Source organism: Erigeron canadensis, chromosome 5 (genome assembly GCF_010389155.1).
Source record: "Erigeron canadensis isolate Cc75 chromosome 5, C_canadensis_v1, whole genome shotgun sequence".
In the NCBI taxonomy this organism is placed as follows: Eukaryota; Viridiplantae; Streptophyta; class Magnoliopsida; order Asterales; family Asteraceae; genus Erigeron; species Erigeron canadensis.
Window position 1 is genome coordinate 29,659,399 of NC_057765.1, and position 19,602 is coordinate 29,679,000.

At 32.8% G+C, this 19,602-nt stretch overlaps 2 protein-coding genes across 2 annotated transcripts; both read left to right on the top strand.

The window, feature by feature from the left end:
- Positions 1-6,841: 6,841 nt before the first annotated feature.
- On the top strand, positions 6,842-7,931 carry LOC122601531 (glutamic acid-rich protein-like). Its single transcript, XM_043774285.1, has 2 exons — positions 6,842-6,905; positions 7,030-7,931. The coding sequence occupies exons 1-2, from the start codon at positions 6,842-6,844 to the stop codon at positions 7,929-7,931; spliced, it is 966 nt and encodes a 321-aa protein (XP_043630220.1).
- Positions 7,932-17,902: 9,971 nt separating this feature from the next.
- LOC122602340 lies at positions 17,903-18,639 on the top strand. The gene has a single exon (XM_043775037.1). The coding sequence runs from the start codon at positions 17,907-17,909 to the stop codon at positions 18,471-18,473; it is 567 nt and encodes a 188-aa protein (XP_043630972.1). The 5' UTR covers positions 17,903-17,906; the 3' UTR covers positions 18,474-18,639.
- The last annotated feature ends 963 nt before the right edge of the window (positions 18,640-19,602 follow it).

Consider the following 19,602-nt stretch of genomic DNA (forward strand, 5'->3'; position numbering starts at 1 on the left):
AAGTAGGATAAAAGAAGGTAAACACTTTTATAAAAGCCCCTAAATTTTGGTTCCGCTTAGAGCCACCAAAAATGTTAAGCCGACCTTGGTTAATGGTTTGAACTCCAACACTGACATCCAAGATGGACAATATGCTGGAATTTGGAACTCGCATACTCCTACAGATCAAACAAGAAGGATAACACGAATGCTCACACGCTCAAGAGATAAATGCTCGAAACCACGGAGAATCAAGATTCGATCCTGGGTCTCTAAGCCAACATCTCCTCCACCAGTTCCTCCAAAGAAGGCCCAACTGGCCACTTGTTCTAAGACCAAATGGTTAATTAATGATCAGTTTAATTATATCAGCTTCTACTGTACTTGTTAACCATAGGCTACTTAGGCACAAAGAAAAATTGTCATTAAACCAAAGGAACATTCAATGAATCTTCATGGACTGTTATTATTAATTAATAAGGTAATATAAGGTAATGTGAATATGCTCAAGCTCTTACATTTATGTTTATAATTTTTGGAAAGTTTTGTTAATGTTAGTTCTCACAATGTTTTATTTCCGTACATCTAGACTATTTATTGAGCTACTTAAAAACCATTTCAAGATCTAGAATTGACGCGTAATGTTTCTAATTATATGCTATAGTTTGTTTACGCTTGAGCTCATTTTTGTTGGTCATGAACACATTACACAAATGAAATAGTATGGGCGCAACTCTATCTTTTTATTATCTGTTTGTGAACCGTTGGTTAATTATACAAATGACAGACTTCATACATCTTCATTTCATTCATCTACCGATGTAGTCATATAGTAGCAATCAAATAAATCTTTATAGCATTGAAAAATTGAGATGACAACTAATGATTGCAATAACTTGTAAGTACTTAGGCATTATACATCTAATCAACAAAAGGGTTATCGTAGCTTTAACACGGAACCTCCACAAATAAAAAGCAGATAACATGAATTTGTCGAGCCGTTCAAAAATATGACAAGTATAGCGAATAACATAATAATAATCATCAACATTATTGACATATGATCATGAGGGGACCTTGATGCCTTGCGATATGAAAGTCTTTAAAGTGAATGGGCATTTCACTTTTGTTCCTCCAATATATGGTAACAACCTCAAAAAAGCATTTTAGAATATAGGAATCCTTATATATATAAACTATAAGAATGGACAATTTTATATAAGTTTAAGAATAGATATGGATTTTTGAGAATCTAAATGCCAAGAATCAATGACTTTGAAAAAAGAAAAAAAAGGATTGTTGTTTTGTTTAGAATATTTGCATACATTACAAAGAGGTTAATTTACAGATGGTCTTATATGTTAGCATCAAAGAGGTGGAAAGATTCTTGAGGAGTCACCTTCGTAGGCTCCACCATTGTTGGACTTCCCTTTATTCAACTTTTTTGTTAATCATGAATGTGTGAAAATGGTAATTTCAAAGACGACCACAAATACTATGTCTCTCTCTCTCTCATTGTTAATACAAGGTTATTTACTTGGTGAGTTGGTGGATAAGTACATTAAAATTAGGTAATGTTTGTTCGTTTCATAGAAAATTTTGTGAAGGAAATTATGCAATTTTTTTTCTTATTACCAAAGAGCTACCTCGATTGGTATGGGTATCTCACTGTCTCCAATGAAGGAAGATCGACTAGATCGAATAGATCGAATACTAGAGGCCATAGGTCTCTAGTGCGATCGGACAGAACAACGGGCTTTATACTCTCGTGCTATCGAGTGTATTAATTCTCTCAATGTGGTCTTTTTTTATATCATCTTAAATATAAGATTGAAGATTTTTCTATAGGCATAAGATTGATTTCATTTTTGATAAAAAAAAAGAATCTTATTACTTAAATATTTTCCGTATATCATTATCATATTTGTGATTTCGAAGAATTTCTTATGCTATTGTTTCATAAGGGCTTATCATTTCTCCATAAATAACGTATCCATTAATGCTCGAAGGTGGGGGCACTTCTTGTGACTAAAGTACTTATGAATTATTTGTGTTCTTTGCTAAAATTTAATATCAGGTGGTTAATGCATCATGGTAAATAGGTTACAAAGTATATTCAATCAGATTTAACTACTAACGTAATGTCGATCACATTTTCTCCACTAATTAGTTTTTGCTTCTATTGGAAAAAAATGAAATGATCTCCAAATTCTCACATTAGGGAATCCTTTGATTGATGTAGTCATTATTGTTGTATTGTTGTAACTACATAAATCAAACAATACTTAAGGATGAGAACTAATAAAGGTATTATCATTTTTAATAAATTTATTATCAATCTGGATTGAAGGCCTTTCAATTTAAAGTTATTTTTAAAAATTGACACATAAGTTTTTATCCCATGTGTCATTTTTATAAAATTTTATAATAATTATCTTATTTAAACATATTTAATGAATTCCAAAAATTCTATATATGACAAAGATATTTTAATAAATTCTCATCAAATATAAATATTAATAAACTATTTTGGGGTTTATGGAATTTGTGTCAAAATTATTTTCCAAAAATAAATTTAATAACCACACATCGTGCGGGTAAAACACCTAGCATATAATACATCAATATCAATATAATAAAAAAGATTGAAACATTCATTATTCAACACGTAAAATAGTATATAAACAACACGTGCTCCTTTAGTTTATATTAGTAAAAAATACTACGAGTATATTTTAAATATCATGTATAGTTATTTGATTTATAAATTTAAAATCTATAATATCAATGACTTAAAAACTATGTATCAATCTTCTCTTATTTAGATTTTCTAGAACTTCAATTCAATATTAAATAACTAACCTTATATTTGTTTTAAAAAATAAGTTAATAAATAATATAAAATAATCATTGATTAGGTCATAGACTTTGGAAAAATTCATCAGGGTTCAAATCCTACTTTACATTTATAGTAATGAATTATTATGGGGGTTTTCAAGAGTCTTGGGTTTCATCCAAGGCCTGATGGTTCAAACTTTGCATATTGCCCAACTAGATGTCATTGTGTTTATTCGAATGTTAACTAATAACTAGCAACTCGTTGTTAAAATATATATATATATATATATATATATATATATATATAGGGTAACACTCCGGTGAGAACACTCTTAAAATAAGAACGGTGAGAACACCTTAAAAACATTATTTTGATGCATTAAAAGTCCATAAAACTAACATAGTGCATAACTAATTATCATTATTTAAGTGTTTAACAACACATTCATCTGTCAAAATCGAAATAATCATGTTTTTTGTTTTGTGCATCCATCTTGGATGCATATTCATCAAAATGATGCATCCAACAAAAAACGTGATTTTTTCAATTTTGATGAATCAATGTGTTGTTAAACACTTAAATAATGATAATTAGTTATGCACTATGTCAGTTTTATGGACTTTTAATGCATCAAAATGATGATTTTAAGATGTTCTCACCGTTCTTATTTTAAATCTGTTCTTATTTGATTGTCCCTATATATATATATATATATATATTATATAATAACCATGAGAAAATGATCTGAACTGCAGTACTATAGAACTGTTGCCTCAACATCCCCCATGAATTTTTTCATGTGATGAAACAAATAAGAAACTCCCCCTTGATCGTGAGGGTTGCCGTTCGAATCTTCCGAACAGCTGCACTGCATATAATTTCCCCAATAACCATATATCTTTTTGTATTTTGATATTTTAATAAACCAATTTATAACTAAATTAATTTTGTATGTGTTTTATAAAATTAAGGGGAAAAAAATCTACAATGAAACATCCTCAATTAAAAGTCTCAATTACCATATTTCATATAGTTAACAATTTTTTAAGCTAAATCAAACAATATATCTTTATACAAACCTTTTAATAAGCAACATAACTAAATATAAGCAACATAACTAAATATAAGCTTTCAGTATCATACGTAACAAATAATTTAATATAAATCAAGTCAAACTCCGCATCACATACAACTAGGGTTGTAAATGATTTAGACGGTTCACGAACTGTTCGGTTGGAAGTTCGTTCGTTTAGTTAAAGGAATGAACATGAACAAAGATTTCGTTCGTTCATTTATGTTCATGAACGTTCGATAATCTTTTCGTGAACGTTCGTTCGTTTATGTTCATGAAAATTTGTTTGTTTACATATACTAATACCTAATCAACTATAAAAAAAAGGTATTAAATATAAGAGAATTATTTCTTATATATATATATATATATATATATATATATATATATGTCTTCATTTCGTGGTTCGTGTTCCCTTGAGACTTATATGGGTTTGCATAAAAAACATCACAGGGTGAAAACTGGTGGTTCGGCCCCTGTTGATGAGGGTTTTTCTTGTATCTAATGGTGCGAGTTTTTTGACCTTTTTTGCATACCTCGCAGTTCAAATCTTAAGAAGTGTCTAGGATAGTATTGTTTGTCGCTTATCCATGACTTTGTAATTGTAAGTGTACTATTTCTTATGTCATCTAGTGCTTTGCTAGATGACGTTAGATTTATTCTAATAATATATTGCCTTTCTAAAATATTATATAAATTTTAATGTATATTAAATTATTAATACTTACTACTAACATTTTTTTAAAAAAAATTAAAAATAATTACTTTTTTTGTATTAAAAGCGTATGATCCTATTATATTGGACTCGAAGTTTAAGCTTTAAAGTATACGTTTTTTGAAATGAAAGGATATAAACCTATTTTTTATTAGATAAATGTTGTATCTTTGTATCATAAGTAGGAATATTTCGTAAAACTTTTAATCGATGGATATTTTGTAATTTTGAATTTAAGTTCTAATACTTGTAACCATATGTTTGTTCATTAGTGTTCCTTCGTTTGTGTTCGTGAACCTAAACGAACGAAAACGAACAAGGTATTATGTTCGTTCATCTGTCATAAACACAACATTATGTTCGTTTATCCGTTCGTGTTTATTCAATTCATTTATAGCCCTATATACAACTATACAAGTATTGACTAGTAAATTAATTAAAAAATATATGATACCTATGGATAGGAAAAGACGTCCCGTATCGGGGAATCCAGTCCCAAAATTCACCTATACGTTATACCGATCCCGATACTATATAAGACAGTAGTAGTACGAGACCGGGATAGTATTGAGAAATCTCACAAATTATGAGATTTCTCGATATCATCCCAGTCCCACTCTCAAAAACCACCAAAAACAAATATCTCTCGATCCCAAATGAAATCCAATACCATGTGGGGTAGGATCAGGATTTAAGATTTTTGATCATCCTTACATTAGGGACCCTAATGATACTGATATGGCCATATCACATATGCGCTCCTGTATTTAAGACCATCATTAAAATCTAAACTTACGCTCGGCCCCTCAAGCATTATGAGGATGGCCACTTGGAATGTTAGAAAATAGAAAGCATTAAGTTATTAGTAGGATCTCCATATCAAATTTATTTTCTGTAGTATTTATAACTTTTTACAACCTTTTATATTTTCAATATATACGATATGTTTAAATATCTCAATACTCAAATATTAATTACATAAAATCTATTTAGCCAGATATATTTTCCTTTTTAATTTTGTACAAAGTCAATCGTATTTAAAATTGTTATATTGTAAGTGTGAAATACCTCCATAATTCCCTTAAGTTACATATAACTCGATGGGTCAATTTATAACAATCTTGACCCTTTAATCAAGGGTCAAGATTTACCCAACTTGACTAACTTAGAAATTTTCTCCCATTTCTTATATAGCTAAATTTCATTTCACTGAAAATACAATACATAACCAACCATTAATTGTACCTAAATCAAGAACGTACCTAGAAACCCAATAACTACTCACCCGATATGACATATTCACTGACCCCATCTCATAGCATGAACATCATCCTAGAGTTAAATATCCAAGATCCAAGAAGTGGAAATATAGGTGGTCCCAAAAAATAAGTAAACACTAAGAATTTCAATGTGGTTCGGAAAGTGAGTGAGACTTGACAATCACATTGTGGCCCATCTATATATTGCATATTCTATGTTAGTATATATGATGAAAAATGTATTGTATATATATTTTACAAGAGAGATGAGTAATATACACAACAACATTTATTGACACAATAAAAAATTTGGTCATACACAACAAATTCACACGAAACAAAATACAATGTGTTAAAATATTCTAGCATTTACAGGGTAGTGTTGGATATTTACAACAAATTCCGGAAGGAAAACTTAACTACGTACACTTTGACAACATTGAAAATTGTTGCAACTTTGAGTGGTCTAATTGAAACAATGCAAACCTAGTGGTTAAAAAAAAAAAAAAAAAAAAAAAACACACTTAGTACAACAAAGTACAACAAAAGGTACTAGTCTGTCTAAAAGTAATCCATTTTGATTTCCGACCTTAAACTTATATGGGCCTAAGTCCAACTGTAAGCTTCTGGTTTCTGGCTTTTGGCCGGCCCACAAACAACTTTAGTTTCAGTGGTCTTAGAAATTTTATTTATGGAAAAATACAAATTTCGTCCCTGTGGTCATTCGAAAAGCTAGTGTTTCATCCCTCCGTTAGTTTTGGATTTTTTTTCATCCCTGTGGTGTGCTTTCGTCCCTGTCTCCGTTAAGTCTTCCTCACGTGCAAGTCACGTGAGGGGCAATTTCGTCTCATTTTTTTTATTGGATTGTGGGTCTCGATATGTAAACAACCACCGTCCTATTTTCTCATTTTTCATCCCCGTGCTCTCTCTCACTCCCACCCTTTCGAATTCCCCCCAAAAAACACACACAAAACACCATGGAAAGACCACGATGGCGTAAAAGACAACCAGATGACGAAGATGATCTGAATCATATTTATGGTAAGTATTAATATAGGTTTTTCATAAAAAGAAGTATTTAGGGTTTTTTTTGTTATTTTTTTAGGGGTTTCGCAAAAAAAAAGGTTTATCATTTTTTGAAATTTTTTTTGTTTTTTTCCTGCAGATGTTTACAAGGATCTTTTTACCATCCACGTTCATTATGATGGTAAGTTCACAAAAAACCCTAATAGAGAATACGTCGATGGAAAGATTCAAGCTTTTGACTTTATTGAGCATGATATATTTTCTATGCATGACATGAATGATATGATTACAGAACTTGGGTATGATGGTATAATGTATTATCATTTTTTGCTTCCTGAAAAAGATTTAGATGTTGGTCTTAGACCATTAGGAACTGATAAGGATATTATTAAGATGATAAGTTATGTTCCTAAGTTTCAAGAAACTAATGTGTATGTGGAACATGGGGTTACCACATTAGAGGATTATTTTCTCCCTAAAACAGGGTGTATTATAGAGGAAATAGATGCTGAGCTGAATGTAGTTGATTTTAAGAATTCTAGGTTTAGAAAACCATTGTTGATTGAAGGTCCTGGTGAACAGAGTAAGCAATCAATTAAAGAAACAATTGTGGAACAAAATGTAACAGAAAAAGCAATACCAAATGTCATGAATTTAGAACAGAATGTGAATGTAGAACAGAATGTGGAAGGTTATGGCTCAAATGTAGAAGAGAATGAAGCAGATGATGAAGAGAATGAAATTGAGGAACAACAGAATGAAGCAGATGAAGAAGAGAATGAAACTGAGGAACAAGAGAATGAAGCAGATGAAGAAGAGAATGAAACCGAGGAACAAGAGAATGAAGCAGATGAAGAAGAGAATGAGAGCAGAACAGAGGGAGATGATAGTGAGGATGGTGATTTTGAACCTGAGAAAGAAAGAGATGTTGGGGATGATGACAATGAGGAAGATGAGCATATAGGTGGTGGTGCAGCACTTGACAAAGAAGGAGATGATGACTATGAAATTGACATGAGTTTAACTTTGAGAAAGAAGTAAAATCCAGTGAGAAAAAAGAGTTTACTCCACAAATAGGTGAATTGGAGATGAATGAGGAGGTTGTGCCAATAGACTTTGATGACTTTGACAGTGGTCCTGATGAGGACACTGCAGATGGTGATAGAAAGAAGAAACCGAAACACTTGAGAAGGAAGCAGATTTATGACCCTAATATAATGGTTAAAAGTAGATTCTATGTGTCCCAAGTGTTCAGTTCAAAAAAACCACTGAAAGCCATGATCAAACAACATGCAATTGACACTAGGAGGGATATTAAGCTTGTAAAAGATGACAATGTGAGGGTGAGGGCTAGGTGTTTTGGTATGGTTTCTTCATCTTCTAAACCAGTGATGACAAAGAATTTCATAAGGCAAGAAAAACAAAGACTTGCTTCACCAGAAAAATCACAAAAAACAAAGGAAAAAACAACTGTAGAGGGTCAGTTAGATAAAGAAGAAAATGCAGAGGGTCAAAAGAGTAAAATTGACAAAGGAAAGGGGGTTATTGGGGATTTGTGTCAGGATACAGAGGTGAAAAAAGCAAAAAAGCCCACTTGCCCATGGACTTTACATGTATCTAAGGGAAAAGGAGAGAATAGGTGGATGGTCAAAACCTTAAAAGAAGAACATAAATGTCTTCAAGTTAGGGAATTAAGGCAGTGTGACTCTACCTTCATCTGCAATGAAATCATAGATACAGTAGATGCAGATCCAAGGATAAAAGGGGCTGCAATTGTGGATATTGTATCCAAGAGGTATGTAATTAACTGTATACTTATTTTGTTTATATAATTGTTTAATTAACTATGAAATTAAGTCTATATTTAATCTGTTTACTTAATTGTTTAATTAACTATGTAATTAACTCTATACTTAATTTGTTGAGTTAATTGTTTATTTAACTAAGTAATTAACTCTATATTTAATCTGTTTACTTTACAGATTTGAATTGGGTATCAAAAGGATGACAGCTTGATGTGTCATATTTTATACCATTTCTCACGTGACTTTAGGACCAATTATTCGTTATATTTATAGTTTTATATTCAACTTTCGATGCTTTGAAGGTGTGTTAAGTGTTTTCAGGTTGGAAATTGAATAGAAGAATGAATTGGTTGAGTTCGATGATATATAGAAGAAAAGGGAGGAAGATTTGGTTGAAATCGAGCGAAAGACGAAGGAAACGAATCCTGGAGTTTGTAACTCCCGTTACTGGAGTAATGGCCATTACAAAGGAAAATCATGAAACTCCTGTAACTTGCAGTTACTGGAGTAACAGCAGTTACAAGGGAAGTTCAAAGGTAACGGCCATTACTCCACTAACGGCAGTTACACGCGAATTTTGTATATATAGACGATTAGGGTTCTGCTTTAGGGGACAAATTCTTGGCATTTTTTCTTTAGTTTTCTCATAGTTCTTAGCTTTTGGAGCAAACAAGTTGTTAGGATTTTACATCTTTTCAGCTTTGGATTGTAATCATCATTGCTACCGGATTATCTTCAGTCATTTCGGTATAATATGATTTCTTCTCTATTTGTTTGTTCTTGTGTTTTTAATATGAGTAGCTAATTCTTTTGCACCCTCTTGGGTAGTAAGTATGTCATAGGGTCGAATTAATATTGCTTGTAAGTGTTGGACAAGGTTTATATGTTTAATCGAAGATCCACATTTATTTGGATTTAAATATAGTTTTTAACTTTTATATTAATTGATTGATAAATGTAATTAGAAGTTCGGGAGAAATCTATGTCATTGTCAATTGATTTATGAAATGGTTAATCGGTCTATAATTAACCTAAAATCGTTGGAGTTCGGGAGAAATCGACGATAAAGATTAAAAACAATTAAATTCATTTTGAATGTGTAAACGCTTATGATAGAGAGATCTGATTAGGCAAATAAGCAGTTCGGGAGAAAGCTTTCAAAAGATTAAATCATAAAATCAACTCAGGTATTTAATGCTTAACTGTTTAGAGTAGAAATTAAGTGCGGGAGCAATAATTATATTTTGAGCAGTTAAAGTTTCAAGTATAACGGGAGTTCTACTTGTCTACATTTTGAGTCGTTCAACAAATGCAAGTAATATTTAGACCCGATGATTGACATGTGAGCTGACCCAAGTAGGTGTTCCTTTTAAATTTGTGTTGAGATTCAACAATCAAATATTCTTTTGCGATTAATCCTACGGGATTACTGACTTTTCTCACTAACTTTGCAACGTGACTATTCGGTCACAAAACCCCCCTTTTAATCTGAATCATTTTATTGTAACAATTGCTTATTAAGTCCTTGTGTTCGACCTCGGTTTACCAAGTCAACTATATTGCATACGAACGGGTTCACTGCCCGCAAGTGTGTAGTAGTCAGTAGCTAGGTATTTCGTGTTCATAAATTTAAGACTAGAAAATACACATCACAGCTCAAAGGGCAAAGCAAAAGGCTAAGAAATTACTGGCTGGAGACTTCAACCAACAGTATGAAAGATTGAGAGATTATGGTTTGGAGCTTATGAGAAGAAACCCAAACACTACTGTGAGAATTGATGTTCATCCAGAACCAAACCCAAACTCAGAAACAAGGATATTTAGGAGGATATATGTTTGTTTAGGGCCTTTGAAAGAAGGGTTTAAAGCATGTGGGAGAGATTTGCTAGGGTTTGATGGTGCCTTCATGAAGGGTCCATATCCAGGTCAGGTTCTCACAGCAGTGGGTGTGGATCCTAATAATGGAATATACCCTCTAGCATATGCTATTGTTGAAGCTGAAACATTTGATTCATGGAAATGGTTTTTGGAGTTGATTGCAGAAGACTTGGATATACCAACAAATGGCAATTTCACATTCATTTCAGACAGACAGAAGGTATTGTTTAATTAACTATTCAATAAAATTAAGATTTAATTATTTAAAACAATGTCATAATTGTCATACTCTTGTCACTGACAGGGATTGATTCCAGCTTTAGCTAAAGTTTTCCCAAGTGCAGGGGACATATCTATGAAAATATGAGCAAGACATTCAAAGGTGAAATTATAAGAGAGCTGTTATGGAAGTGTGCAACTAGAACAAATGTCATGGATTTTGATGCTGCAATGGAAGAGCTCAGGGTGGAGAATGAAGGTGCATATAAGTATTTGAAGGCAATCAACCCTCAACATTGGAGCAGAGCACATTTTTCTGGTAATTTTCATTAGTAATTTTTCTGGTTATTTTTATACTAGTTAACTGTTACATTAGTATATTGCATTAAAATTTAATGTTATTCTCAGGGAGGGCTCATTGTGATATCCTGTTGAACAATATATGTGAAAGTTTTAATAGTAGATTGGTTGAAGCAAGAGAGAAACCTATTATAAGCTGCCTAGAATACATTAGAGAGTATCTGATGAAGAGAGTAGTTATTGTTCAGAAGGTCATTGATGTACAAAAGGGTCCTTTGACACCTGCAGCTACCATGCTATTTGAGGTAATTAAAACAGCTGCTAATAAGTGTACTGCTATTTGGAATGGGTTGGACAAGTTTCAGGTTAAGGATTCTTATAGGGAGCAGTGTGTGGTAGATATAAGGTTAAGAACATGTACTTGTGGGAACTGGCAGTTGACTGGGATGCCCTGCAAACATGCAATGTGTGGGTTATGGGATGCAAAAAAGAATTCAATATGGACAGGGGAACTTGAGGATTGGGTTCATGCATGTTATAGGTTGGACACATGGAAAGAGGTTTACAATTTTAAGATTGAACCTGTGGTTGGATCCACATCATGGCCAAAAAGTGAATGCCCTACTAGACTTCTCCCTCCTAAACATAAGACTCAAGTAGGCAGGCCCAAAAAACAAAGGAAAAAAAGTACAATGGAAATTGAAGCTGCCAAAATGGTGAAAAATGGGAAGCTTAGTAGGAAAGGGAAAAGCATTACATGTGGGAAGTGTGGGAATAAGGGTCACAATGCTGCCAATTGCAAGGGCCAAGGTGGTGCAACTCAAACTGGTCCAAGTCAGCCAAGTAAGGGTGTGAAGAGAAAGAAGACTGCTGGTGTGAGTGCAAGTCAGCCAAATCCTCCTGTTAAAAGAACAAAGAGAACTGCTGCTCAAGCTGGTGAGAGTGCAAGTCAGCCAACTGCTGGTGTTAAAAGAACAAGAAAATCTGCTACTCAAGTTCCTGCAACTGCTAGCCAAGCTGGATGCAGTCAACCATTGGATGTGTAACTCAATGATTTAGAAAAATTGTTTTTGTTTCTGATGTGTAATTTGTTTCTGAATTATGTTTTTAAACCTAGATTTTGTTTCTGAAGTATCTTTTGGATGGCTTATGTACTCTGTTTTAAATCTGCTTAATTACCAAATATGCTATTGGTTATATTTTGGTGTCTAGTCTCTTAATTACCAAATCTGCTTATGTACATCAATGATGTTGTCTAATCTCTTATATGGTATTGGTTATATGCCAATTCTGTTTGTAACTTGTCACAATTTTGATGCTTATATACACCATTATGATGGTTATCTGCCAATTTTGATGGTTATATGTCAATGGTTATATGCCTACTATGTTTCTGAATTCATAAGCAGATTTAAAGCACCAATATTACATGTTTATGGCAATTTTGATGGTTAAAGCACCAATATTACATTAAAGGGAAAAATTTTATACATTGAACCAACATCACAATACAAACTAATAATACTTCAACAAAAAAGTGAATACAAACCAACTTAATAATACTTCAACAAAAAAACCAAAAACATATAAAAAAAATCCAACTGAAAACCAAGCATTTCTTCAATCTAGCCACTTGTTCATTTTTTTCTTTCAAAGTAGCTTCCAACTTGTTTTTGGCTCTTAGCAATCCAGGAATTATATCAGTCGATCTTTCACACATTGGTGGATCCACCCATCCAAGAAAACCACAACTTTTTGTTTCCTGGTAATATCAAGATAACAACCAAATACAAGAAAACTATAAAAGGGGGTCCCGATTCAAGAAAACTATTTCGACTTTCAAATCAAAACAAACAGAAGGCTTACAATTAAAAATAGGGTCGGGAATACTTACACTTCTTGAACAACAATAAAAACGACGACCCGGATTCAGTGGTATCCATGATGTTTTCACAACAGAAGGCTTCCCACAAAGACAATATCCTACCATCGATTCAAAAGGGGAGGTGAAATTAGGGCTCAATTGAAAAGGGGGAGAGGAAAAGGGGGAAATAATCGGGTTGGACGGGTTGGAATGTTGGATATATGATTTAAGTGGATTTTTGACGTTTTTATATGACTTATATGAGCCAAATTACGAAATTACCCCTCACGTGACATGCACGTGAGGGTCTTAACAGAGGGACGTTAACGGAAAGAACAAAAATTACACCACAGGGATGAAAAAAAATCCAAAACTAACGGAGGGATGAAACACTAGCTTTTCGAATGACCACAGGGACAAAATTTGTATTTTCCCCTTTTATTTAACTTGATACACATTTTCTAGTTTGGCTATTGTTTAGGACAATAAATCATATCATTTGGCACATGCTTCTTGTAAAGTAATATGACATCATTTTACTAAGCAAAGCCAATGTATGACATTCTTGATCAAAGAAAACCATCTCCAATTCATTTGAAAGATATTACAAGTTGCATCCTCAAAGGGAACATATGTAAACCTGATGTGTCGAACGGAGAAAAAACGATCGATAACACCTGTCAGTCAACTAGGGCTCTCCTTTTCTAGCCATAAGAAAAGTGGCATTGTAACCTCAACTACACAACCACTTTTGCCCCACATTTCATCAACCAAACAAGAAAATCAATCCAACTTGTTTTAAAATATGATTTTTAAAAGAGAGTAATCTTGCGAAAGGTTGTATTTAAAGCCTACCAATGTTGGGTAAAGTGTGGATTACTTTGGAGAGTGCACATTTTGATTCAACATAGGTTGTAGGGGACCATATCTAAGTGTTGATGAATGTCTTGGTTTGATGCAATTATACATAATTTTATTACCCATGCTTTTGAATCTAGAGACAAACACTTTAGGATATGGTTAAACAAATTCATGGTTATACCTAAATAAGGATAAAACAAGATAATATGCATTTTTATGATATAATGTATTAGTAGTGGTTGAATCAAATCAATTAATTTTTTGTTTTATTCATTTGTCATATAGCTTTGTGTGTTATGGCTCCTATCTAACATTGTAATGTAATACGGAGTACTTAGAATTGAAGGCTCCCAATCCATTTTTAAGTAAAGTATAAATTTAAACTAACAAGTGGGCATTCACGTGTCTCTTAGTAAAATTTAGATGAGAACTACTCAACTCATCCTTTGAAGATAAAGAACAGCATAAGATGCCCTTGTTTGAGAAAATAGATCATAGTAATGGTGCTCCTTTTATTTTTTTTAAAGAGATATATGATGCTCGTTTTGTTTCCTTAAAGCGAATATGACTCTGGTCATTTTATATATCGAACAATGTTATGTTACAATGCATGATGGAGAAACCATCAATAAGGAAATTTTGAGTTGTGTGTATAGTAGCATGTAAATCAACAAATGGTCCATGCACTTTGAGCAAATCTCATCGTGACACAGCGGTACAGTGTTGTGCAACAATTTTCGACTAGTCTTGATGTTCATATCGAAATCTATAGTTGTGTACTTTGATCGCAAATTACTTGGCTAGCTAAGATTTTAAATGTAATCATTACACGTTTCTTGAATTCTTGACCATTTTATCTATTTGTTACAATAAAGGGAAAGGATTGTTAAAAAAAACATGCATAAAATACTTTTAAGCCACTTTGTCAATAGTAGACTTCTACTTTTCAGAGAGACGACAACGATAACCTAACATACACACAAAAAAAAAGTTTCTAATTAAATGATTATGTATAGATGAAAGTGAAGGGTCTAGTTTGAATTAGATGAAAGTAAAGGTAATTTTTACGCACACTAACAATGAAGCCTCAAAAACGTAATACCCTTTTGGCCCTTAAAAGGACACTGGCACAATGATTGTACTTTGCATTATATAAGATGTTGGCCAACCAAGTGGGGAGGGAAAGGAATTTCAATTCAATATACTAGTTCCGATAATCTAACTAATTAAAGTGTTAGATTTCTAGACATATAAATTAGATAGATTGAAATTATCCTATTACTAAAAAACATGTTAAATTATAATTACTTCATATACATGTAAAAGAAAAGTAGCCCGGGGTTATAGTTAATTTGTTTAGACATGCATGATATTATTATACATCAATATTTATGCATCTTTTCCGGAAATGATTATATAAAATGTCTTACACTTTTAAATATGTTCTGACAAATTAAAGTTAGCCTCTGGGACTATGTTTATCATTTTTCTTAACTCTAAACTTTACCCTTTCAATGTTATAATGGAAATTAATTTAGGTAAATGAAATGGAAAACTAAACTATTCGCTACCATGATAAAATGTAATTTTAAAGTGATGAAATTTTGTCATATTAATCTGAACTATATATAAGTTAGGAGATAATATTTGAAACTTAATTTTCAAGTGGGTTGATCATTATCCGAACTCAGTAAACTCTATACACGAAACGTATTTGTGGTGTGATAGTAATAGAGCCTCAAAGAAACTAGTACCATAGATCTATAGTCTATTGTTGGGTCACTCTGTAAATCCTGCAACCAACTCATATCGTTGGGTCACTCTATCAAACAAATTTTTTTACTTAATCATTTTTTTTCTTTTCACTTTTGTCACTTAATACTACCCACCGGAAAAAAAAAATTTGTCGCCCGCTAGAGTGCTGGACATCACCCACACCACCTCGTAGACTGCATCCACTCACCCACCCAAACCCCCCCCCCCCCAACCCACACACACACAGGCCCACGTCCACCCATTATCCATTTCTTATCGGCGAAATGCCCGCTGGACAACAACACTGATTCATCATAGCGTTGGCACCCCCACCCCCCATCACCAGCCTCCACTCACGACTACCATCGTCTTCAAGCCCCTACCCCCCACGCGGTCAGATGTAACCCACTTAGTCTTGTTGATACGTTAGACTCTACCTCTCTTATCCTTTCCTTTACATTTAATCTTTGAGTTTAACTATTGGATTTTAAAATCATAGCCAAAACAATACGATATTGATCAAGTGGAGTTATAAGAAAATATAACTTTATTTAAGAAAAAGAAAATTGAAAAAACTTGGAAACTATGATAATGTAGCAAAAGAGAGAATCGAAGTAAAATGAGCAAATGTATGTTCCGAACTTTTTCCTAACCGTTAATAAGATTATATAAGAATCAAACAAAAATGTTTTGTGATTGTTTCCAAATATTTCGTAACACACACTCTCACCCTCTCTATATATCTAATGGAATCCAAACCTAAATATTAAAAGAGTCACAACAGATTGACCTAAAAAATATATATATAAGAATAATTCATTCCATTGTTAATACATGAATTATTCATTTCCTCTTTTGCAATATTTGCTATTAACTTTTATATGATAATCATTTTTTATTAAGCACATCTTTAAGCCAATCTTATAGATACATTAAGCATTTTTCAAATTAAAAATATTCAAGTTGTTAATCACTAACTTAGATTACAAGGAGTGGAAGAAAGAAAGGGGCGAACCTCGCCCCCATGTTACATCACCCTAGTTCGTCCTCCACACCGCCCCTAACGGGAGATTTGTATTTCGGGCAACTTTCCTGGCTCGCCCTTTTGCTTGTTGACTTCGCATGATTTTCGGGGGGGAAAGGATGTTGGGTGGAAGGACCAATGTGAAAGTGTCACATGACGCAAGCTGTCATACTCTTCAAAATCCACGTTTTAAAAGGATAACTCTCCCCACCCCAGATATCCAAGGTTGCGAAACTCGGGAATCGGGATTGGATCGGCACGGGGGGGGGGGGGAGACAGGATTTTTTAAAATTCGGACCGGAATCGGATCGGTGAATAGTGAGTTTTTTATATATAAAATAATAGTTTTTTGAAATTATATATAACAAAATATTAAAAAATATATAAAACTACAAATATAAACATAGCATGATTTTTCAACTTAAACATAGTTGTCTAGAAATAATAAGATAGTTAATAAAAGCTTTAAAAAAAAAGTTTGACCTTGGTTGACCGATCTGATCCAGCCAAGTCTTGACCGATCCAACTGAGTCTTCACCGATCTAATCGAGTCTTGACCAAGTTGACCCGATTCTTACATCTTGGCTAATTTTCAGACCGGGTCTCACATACTCGTATCGTCAAAGAACTGACATACGAGCCGATTCTCAAGACTCGGCTGTATCGGTCGAGTTTTACGACCATGCAGATATCACATGACGCAAATCGGCCCACCCACCCCGTCACCACTCACCACTCCTCTCACTCTGAGCATGAACGCGATTTATAGGATGGTCACTGGTACAAATAACGAATATTATATAAAAGGTGTCACGTGTTTTGACATTTATTTTGGATCTTTTTGCTTACATAAATTTTCAAGAGGAAAGTGCCATGTGGTGAGCTCAGAGGTCCTGTTTGCACATGCCTTTCCTAATTCCCAAGCTCTCAACCATCAGGGTTTTGGTTTTTCCAAGAGAATCATCAGTTGCAGAGGAAACATCAAACACCATTCTAATTGGTTACCTCTATTTTTTTAATGCCAAAATCCACACAGACTTAATAGAAAACTGTGTGTAAACTTGTCTGAGTTCTCCTCATCTTAAAATAAAAAATTCTTCATCACTTCAACTCCTATATTTATATCTCTTCACAACAAACAGTAACACACACAACTGTGAACTCAGTTTTTTTTTTTTTTTTTTGCTTCAATTCTTTTTCTTCTCTTTCTAAATCTCACTCAACCAACCTTAAAAAAACCATCTTTTTTTTGTGTGTAAAAGATTAATCTTTTTCTATGTTTATTGATATATAGATATAGTATATATAATATGGGAATTCTTTCTTTTATAGTTTCCATTTTGACAATCACATATGGGAATACCACATTGTTTATTGTCACAAGTTTTATCTTGTTTTTTTCTGCATTTTTGTTCTTGATAAATTCCAAAAACAGAGTGCAAGTTTTTAAGCAACAATTCAGCCAAGAAAATAAGCTAGATCATCTGATTGAATCAGATAAAGGGTGTTTGGATATGGGTTTACAAGATTCTTGTTCAGAGAGTGAAGTAATTGATCAATTTTCATGCACAACTGAAGAAGAACAAGATTCTGATTATGACAGGTGGCAGTTTTCCGGCGATACATCCGGCCGGAGAACCGAATGCTCAGATGGGTCAATATCAGATGAGGAAAGTTTGATCGAAATCGAGTTACCGGGCGGTCATTATGTGGGCCACAATGAATATAAACATGAAGAAGAAAACAAGTTTTATTGCCGGAAAAGGTCGCCGGAATCGGTGTTATGGTGGCGGGAGATGAATGAGGAAGAAAATATGATAGAGATTGACTTGTCAGTGGGGTCCATTAAGTGCTCAAGATTTGGGATCAAAGCATGAGCAATTAAATTCTACTTTATGATGATTATGTTTGTGTATTACTAATTCCTTTTGGGTTTAAAGGGTTTTTTGTGATCTTATTTAGAAAAATTGGATTTTGTTATCTTTTAAACCAAGCAAAAAGGATATGATATTTGTGAAATTAGATATCTTGAGGACTTTAGCATATTTTTCCTTTTGATTATGGTCATTGTAATAACATAAAGTTTAGATTTTGTTTGTATATATATATATTTATAATTAATAATTAATATATATTGACTTTAGGGGACTTATAATCTATGAAATTATGTAGAAATGGCTTTGTCACATCAATTTTTTTTTTTTAAATAGCGAGTTAGTACCCAAGGTTGTTTATGTGGTTAGAGAGGCTTCATAACTTATCTTCAATACATTGTTTTTTTATTTTTTAAAAATATGAATTGTTTACGACAATACATTGTTTTTTATTTTTTAAAAGTGTGAATTGTTTAGGAATGTTGAGAGCTCTAATATTAAGTTATCTAATATCCATTAAAGAGCCCCTCAAATATATAGATAAAAATTAAAGTTGATGATTGATATTAATGTGAGGTTACTCACTTATTCACTTGATAGAGATTTATGTCATAAGTTTTAGATTTAATCTCTAACATAAGTGAATTTAGTATTAATTGTGTTAGTTTAAATAAATTTGCTTTTGAAGTATGATTGGATAAGTAATAACTAAAGATATCAGCAGGATGTACCTTAGTAACTTAGTACTATAGTACATTTTGAATTCTGAAAGTCAAAAAAACAAAAAATCAATTCATTCTTGGTCGATTAGTTCCAAAATCCAAACTATTTCGTTCAATTTAAGAACTATTTCGGAAACAATGTAAAGATTTTTGCAAGTCTCTCCCTTGAGGCCTTGACTAGTTTTGAATGAGGTACAATGTTCATTAACTACAAAAGAATAATGGGACCAAGAGAATAGCAAGAATTAAATCTTTTTCAAACTCAATACAATTAATTAATTTGTAATTGTTTTGAAGCAATTTGCTTAAAAAAATAAATAAATTTGGAACATATAAGCCTTTCTATGCTCCAAAATCTAGTTTTAATTGCATGCGAAGAAACGGAGAATATGGAAGTGACAAGATAATAA

What these genes read in the sequence shown, in the direction of transcription:
- LOC122601531 (XM_043774285.1), top strand. Translation starts at nt 6,842, where the DNA reads ATGGAAAGACCACGATGGCGTAAAAGACAACCAGATGACGAAGATGAT. An exon ending in TGATCTGAATCATATTTATG is followed by an intron (nt 6,906 to 7,029) that starts GTAAGTATTAAT and finishes TTTTTCCTGCAG; the next exon opens with ATGTTTACAAGGATCTTTTT.
- LOC122602340 (XM_043775037.1), top strand. Translation starts at nt 17,907, where the DNA reads ATGGGAATTCTTTCTTTTATAGTTTCCATTTTGACAATCACATATGGG.